The sequence below is a fragment of the Meriones unguiculatus genome, chromosome 16 (assembly GCF_030254825.1).
Source record: "Meriones unguiculatus strain TT.TT164.6M chromosome 16, Bangor_MerUng_6.1, whole genome shotgun sequence".
Taxonomy (NCBI): Eukaryota; Metazoa; Chordata; class Mammalia; order Rodentia; family Muridae; genus Meriones; species Meriones unguiculatus.
The window spans coordinates 61,202,097-61,208,997 of NC_083363.1; the positions used below are offsets into that span (position 1 = coordinate 61,202,097).

The 6,901-nt window shown below is 52.3% G+C and overlaps 1 protein-coding gene across 1 annotated transcript; it reads left to right on the forward strand.

The window, feature by feature from the left end:
* Positions 1-390: 390 nt before the first annotated feature.
* On the forward strand, positions 391-1,827 carry LOC110559887 (40-kDa huntingtin-associated protein). The gene has a single exon (XM_021655525.2). The coding sequence runs from the start codon at positions 435-437 to the stop codon at positions 1,572-1,574; it is 1,140 nt and encodes a 379-aa protein (XP_021511200.1). The 5' UTR covers positions 391-434; the 3' UTR covers positions 1,575-1,827.
* The last annotated feature ends 5,074 nt before the right edge of the window (positions 1,828-6,901 follow it).

Sequence of the window (6,901 nt, forward strand, 5' to 3'; positions counted from 1 at the left end):
TTGTTTAATGTCTGGACACGTGGCAAAAACCCAGAGGAAAAGGTGATGCTGGTGGAAAATCTCGATGGTTTCCCGGAAAGATGCGCAGCTCTTGTGCGGTTGGTACCTCGGGAGACAGCATGTGATTGATCTGTACTCTAATGATATACATAAATAGCACCGGAAGATGTTAATATTTTACCCAGGAAGATCGATAACTCCCCGCCGAGAGCACCTGATGGCCATTACGCGTCACTTATTTAAAGGATTTATTTAAAGCATCAAATGGGATTGGCGAGCACGGCGCCAGCTGCCGGGCACGGAGTGCTGAAAAAGAAAGGAGGAGGAAAGAGCCGGAAAGCAGCAAGAGCCGCGGCGCTGCGGGCTCCGCCCCGCGGCTGTCGCAGTGAGCTCCTCCCCTACCGGAAATCGGGGGGCGGGGCCGACCGGTCAACATGGCGGCGGGCTCGGTGTCCTCCTCGGGCGGCGGCGCGTGGCCCGGCTCCGAGACCGGGGACTTCTTGGCCCGCTACCGGCAGGTGTCCAACAAGCTCAAGAAGCGCTTCCTGCGGAAGCCGAACGTGGCGGAGGCCGGGGAGCAGTTCGCGCAGCTGGCCCGCGAGCTGCGCGCCCAGGAGTGCCTGCCCTACGCCGCCTGGTGCCAGCTGGCCGTGGCGCGCTGCCACCAGGCGCTCTTCCACGGGCCCGGGGAAGCGCTGGCCCTCACCGAGGCCGCCCGACTCTTCCTGCGGCAGGAGTGCGACGCGCGCCAGCGCCTGGGCTGCCCCGCCGCCTACGGCGAGCCCCTGCAGGCGGCCGCCAGCGCGCTGGGCGCCGCCGTGCGCCTGCACCTCGAGCTGGGCCAGCCCGCCGCCGCCGCCGCGCTGTGCCTCGAGCTGGCCGCCGCCCTGCGCGCCCTGGGCCAGCCCGCCGCCGCGGCCGGTCACTTCCAGCGCGCCGCGCAGCTGCACCTGCCCCTGATGCCGCTGGCCGCGCTGCAGGCGCTCGGGGACGCCGCCTCCTGCCAGCTGCTGGCGCGCGACTACACCGGCGCCCTGGCGCTCTTCACCCGGATGCAGCGCCTGGCTCGGGAGCACGGCGGCCACCCGGTGCAGCAGCACCCCGAGCTGATGCCGCCGCAGCCCCCGCAGCCCCTGCTGGGACCCCAGCCGAGAACCGGCTCGGCCCCGACCCTGCCCCTCCCGCTGCTCCCGGACCACGCCCCAGGTCCTGCCGCGACCTCTCCTGGCACACTGGGTGCCTTCGCAGACGTCCTTGTCAGGTGCGAGGTGTCCCGCGTGCTATTGCTTCTGCTCCTGCAACCACCGCCCGCCAAACTGCTGCCGGAGCACGCCCAGACCCTGGAGAAGTACTCCTGGGAGGCTTTCGACGGCCACGGCCAGGATAGCAGCGGCCAGCTCCCTGAGGAGCTGTTTTTGCTATTGCAGTCCCTGGTCATGGCTGCCCACGAAAAGGACACGGAAGGCATCAGGAAGCTGCAGGTGGACATGTGGCCGCTGCTGACTGCTGAGCAGAACCACCTCCTCCACCTCGTTCTGCAGGAAACCGTCTCCCCCTCGGGACAGGGAGTCTAATAAGTCTGAACCGAACAGCCTTTCCTCCTGGTACCAGCTTGCTTTATCTTTGGGGACATGTGGTCTTGCTTCTGTCTTTTTCTCGTTTCTTTTGCCACAGTGGTAGTTCAGCTGTGTGTGCCCAGCTTGTTACTTAAATTAGTGCCCTCCTGGTCCATCCCTGTTCCCTCAACCGAGGTAATTTCATCCTTAACCTGAACGTGACAACACTGTACCATTCTGCTTTCTTTATGCATTGGTCAGTTGCTGGCTACTGTGTTGATTCATTCATTGTCTAGCTGTTTTAGGTGTAACTCTAATAAACACGGGAGGACAGGTGTTCCTTTCGGAAAAAAAAAAAATAGGAAAGGCCATGTATGTGCCTGGAATCACAGGGCTTTGGGAAGGTCTGCCGGGCACAAGCCCTGGCCCCTAGCCGTGGCTGGCATGCCTCTCCGACAGGCTCTTGCCATTTAGCCTGAGCTGCAGCTGCAAGCGCGTGGGGTCCATCTGCCAAAGGTAGCTGTCAACGGAGCTGCCCCAAGGTAAGGCCAGATCTTAGCATCCAGGCAGATGAACAAGCCCTGTTTCCTCCCAGCCGGCCCCCTTCCTCTGGTAGCCCAGAGCTACCTCACACCATTCCCAGGATTCTCCAGAAGAAAGCAGGTTCCAGGATGGGAGCTGTTCCCTGCTGGCTAGCTGCCAGCATTCTCAGCATCCACATCCCTTCCTACCTTGTTGCCCAGGAGATGAAAGCAAGCTGTGGGAAGCCATTGTTGCAGGCTGGGCCCATGTGCTGAGCCAGTCATGTCAGCACAAGCCAACACAGCTACTTGTGCTAACTGCCACCCCATCAAACTGAAACGTCAAGGAAGCGGGTCCCCAAATAGATCAGTTTTCCTGAAAAGTTTCTACACAGTAAAGGATGCCATCATTTGGACAAAGTGGCAGGCTACAGAATGGGAAATGATTTCCACCAACTACACAGCCAGTAGAGCGGCAGTGCTCAACCTGTGTGTCCAGACCCCTGCAGAGGTCACAGATCAGACATCCTGCACATCAGACATTTACATTTCATCACAGCAGTAGCAAGATTACCGTTATGAAGCAGCAACAAAATAATGTAGGGTTGGGGTTCACAGCATGAGGGACTATATTAAAGGGCTGCAGCATTAGGAAGGTCGAGAACCACTGAAAAGGGCTTAATATCCAAAACACGAGGAACTAAAAAAAATGGACATCAAAAAAACAACCCAGTTAAAACATGCCCTATAGCCAGGCGGTGGTGGTACAAGCTTTTAACAACAGCACTCAGGAGGCAGACGCAAGAGGATGTCTGTAAGTCTGAGGCCAGCCTGGTCTACAGAGCAAGTTCCAGGGCAGCCAGGGCTACACAGAGAAACAAACAAACAAATGGGATATAGATCTAAACAGGATTCTTAAAAGAGGAAAACCAAATGTCTGAGAAACACTTAAAGAAATGTTTAACATTCTTATCAGGGAAATCAAAACTACTCTGAGATTTCTTGGTACACAGCCAGAATGGTCAAGATCAATAAAACAAATGACAGCTCATGCTGTGAGGATGTGGAGTAAAGGGAGCATTCACCCTTTGCTGGTAGAGTGCAAACTTGTACAACCACTACGAAAATTAGTGCGGCGGTTCCTCAAGAAGATGGGAATAGCTCTCCCTCAGTATCCAGCTATAACACTCCTGGGCATATACCCAAAGGACGCTTCACCCAGCTACAGAGACGCCTGCTCACCCGTGTTCATTGCTGCTCTGTTCATAACAGCCAGAAATTGAAAACAACCTAGATGTCTGTAAACAGATGAATAGATAAAGGGTGCATGGTATATTTATACAATGGAATATTATTCCTCATGAAATTCACAGATAAATGGATATAACTAGAAGGAAATCATCCCGAGTGAGGTAATTCAGACCCAGAAAGACAAATATGATATATTCATTTATGGTGGATATTAGCTGTTAGGTCATTGATAAGCAGATTATAACCCATATAACCACGGGGGTTAGGTGAAGATGAAGGCACTCGTGGCCCGGGCATGAACTGCCCTAGAAAGGGGACATAGCATAGAGAGTTGTGGATGGAGGGTGGGACACTGAAATGGGAGGATCAAACAGGGAGAGGGAGGGAGAGAGAGGGAGAGGAACGGAGGACTGGGTACAAAAGAAAAGGGTTTGTGTGTGTCCCTAGTTCTGGAGAGCGGTGGTCTTGGCATTAGAATTGGCTTGAGGTTGTTGAACACCTTTGGTAGTTGGCTTTCCATCACCATAACAAAAACCCGATCAATTCATAAAGAGGAGAAAAGGGGGTTGGAGAGATGGCTCAGCAGGTATTAAGGGCACTGGCTGGGTTCTATTCCCAGCACCTACACGGCAGCTCACAAGCACCTGTAGCTCCAGTTCCAGGGGATCCAAGCACTGCCTCCTGTCCGCAGTGTGCACACAGCACAAACATACACACAGGGAAAACACTCACACACATAAAAAAGAGGAGAGAGAATTGCTTTGATTCCCACTTTTCCAGCCTGCAGTCAGTTATAGGTTTGTCCAGGATAGCATAGCACAGTGGGAACATAAAGGGGAGTAAGAAGCCAGGGTCCCACAGGCCCCTTCCTGGCACACCCTAATAACTTAAAGGTCACACATCACTCTCTACTTCCTGGTAATGCCACCTGCTGGGAAGCAGCCCAGGAAACTGCCTTTCTCATTCATCAAGGAATCAGGGGCACACAGGAGATCAGCTGGTGGCGTGGGTAGTTGAAGCAAGGAGGGAGGCCTGAGCCTGTTCTATAACCTGGTCTCCACAGAGGTAACTCAGGGTCCCAGAACCACCTTAGTCCAGGAACAGAGTCCTCGATAGACTCCGCCCCTTCTCAACAGCACCACACATGCCAGCCGAAGCCAGCTGGGGCTGGAACTAAAACTGTGGTTTTGGCCTTTGACCACCAAGCTGTTCTGAACTCAGATGGTAATGTGCAAAGTCTTTAAAGTCACAAAGAAAAAACAGAAAAACTTTATTTTCACTGTGTCATTATTATGTAAGCGGGATCCCAGCTAAGGCAAGAGAATGTTTCAGAGAGGTTGGTGCTGGGGTTACCATGGGCATCATCGTGAAGAGAAGACGAAGGAAGGAGGGTTGGGAGCACACAGGTTCTGGTCTGTGGGAGGCACAGGCCAGAAAGGCCGCCTGAGGAGATGCCCTTCCGCACGCACACTTCTCTTCTCAAGTTTACTTCTCTCCATTCTAGTGCAGTGTTTGAGAAATGGTGGCCCTCGAGCATGGCGCTTCAGTGTGCAGGCATGTGTGTGTGTGTGTGTGTGTGTGTGTGTGTGTGTGTGTGTGTACATTTGAAGGGTGCATCTTGTCCTGCCTCTCTATTCTTTCCCTCCACCCCTCCCTTCCTCTGTTCCTCACGCCTCTAGCCCTCCCTCCTCCTCTTGACCACCACAAAGGGAGCAACTTAGCTCTACCACTGTTCTGTCTTAACATGACCTAAAACCAGTGGAGCCAGGTGGCTGGGCTGGACACCTCTGCAACTATGAGCCAAGTTTTCTTCCTTTTTTTTTTTTTTCTGGTATTTTATCACAGTAGTGAAAAGACTGACTAACACAGATCCTCATCCCCAAGACGGCTCAATATGTACATGCAAACATTCCAAAGTCTGAAAACTGGGGACACCCAACACTTGGCTCCAAGCATTTGAAGGCGGCGAGACTCGAACTGTTGGGCTTTGAAGGCTGGTGAGCTGGGATTTATTATACTTGCACTTTTTTTTTTTTTCAGTAGTGTCTCTGTGTAGCCCTGGCTGTCCTGGACTCACTCCACAGACCAGGCTGGCCTCAGACTCACAGATCTGCCTGCCTCTGCCTCCAGAGTGCTGGGATTACATCTGGCTTATGATTTCTTTTAAAATGAATTCTGTGGCTTAAATTTCTTCTACCTGAAAGCAATGACCTATACCATCAGCTGAAAATGAATCAGCCAAGGAGGGGTAGGGTTCCATGCTGAGCTAAGGAAGAAGGGGGAGCAGTTGAGAAGGAGTTGACCTTTTATGATGGAGAAAACCCGGGGCTTTTTGAGCTGTGTGGCTAAAGTTATGTCTTCAGTTTTAATTACTGTGCTTAAGAGATCTGTGAAACAAGCATGCCCTGACCAGTAAGCACCACTCACAGGAGGACAGATAATCTCAGGGACTGCTGCTGGGGCTGGCGCTCACAGGCAAACCCTGTGTTCCCACTTCTGTAGACAAGGCTGGTTGCCTCAACCGCATAGGCTGTGCGTGATCCCACGCGCTGGGGGGAGTGCAGGGGCAGAGGGCACGTCAGGATGCATGCTTGCCCCTGGCTGGACAGGGGGAAGCACAGAGCCTTGTGGGGTTGCCTTTTTAAGCTCCTGACTAGCAGAATTTGAGACCGTTCTCTGGGAATCCTGGGTATGGACCTGGCCAGAGACAGCCGCCTTGGCAGGTATTTAATAAAGCTTACTTTAAATTTGGCTCAAAAAATTGTAGTTGTGGTCTTATTCTTGCCCAAATGATTCATACTTCCCTTCAGGAATATTCCCCTCTTCTGTTACAGCCCATCAGCTCTGACCCCTCAGACACAGTTTATAGCTAATTAAAACTCTTTATTCCAGCTGACTGGGACTACCCTCAGGTATTTGGGACCCAAGCGTAGTGCTGAGCATTTAGGGTAAAAGATTATTAAGGTCAAAAACTACATCTTGGTATTTTACTTGGCACCTCAGAGGGAGGTTTGCACAGGCAGGCAGTTTGACAGAAGCTAAGCTAAGTTATAACATGGGGACATCTTGACCTCAGGTTCCTAGTTTAGATAAGCTGGGTGATTTTCCACAGGACTCTCCATCAAGGGCATCTAGTTAAACCATTTATTTGTTTGTTTGTCTGTCTGTCTGTCTGTCTGTCTGTTTGCTTGTGGAGGCAAAACTTAACACTATGTAGCCAGTGTGGCCTCAAACTCTCTACTTTGGTGCCTCAACCTCCTGAGTGCTGAAATCAAGCACGGCATGTTAATTAAGCATGGGTGATTTGCTGTTGTCGTTTTCAGAGAAAAGATGGTCTTTCAGAATCCAGATTGTTGGAGTCTGAATTAAGGTTATGAGGGTCTGACGAACCGTGACATGAGCCACGGGAACACATCTGGGAGGCTGGCATTTCTTTAGAAGGGAATTTGGAGGGCCAGCAAATGTGGCAAGGAACACAGGAACGCCCGTGGCCTTCCTCCATTATAGAGAATAGTTAGAGGAAATCCCTAAGATATTTTTCTAAAGACATTATTGTGCTTATTATAGCCTTGG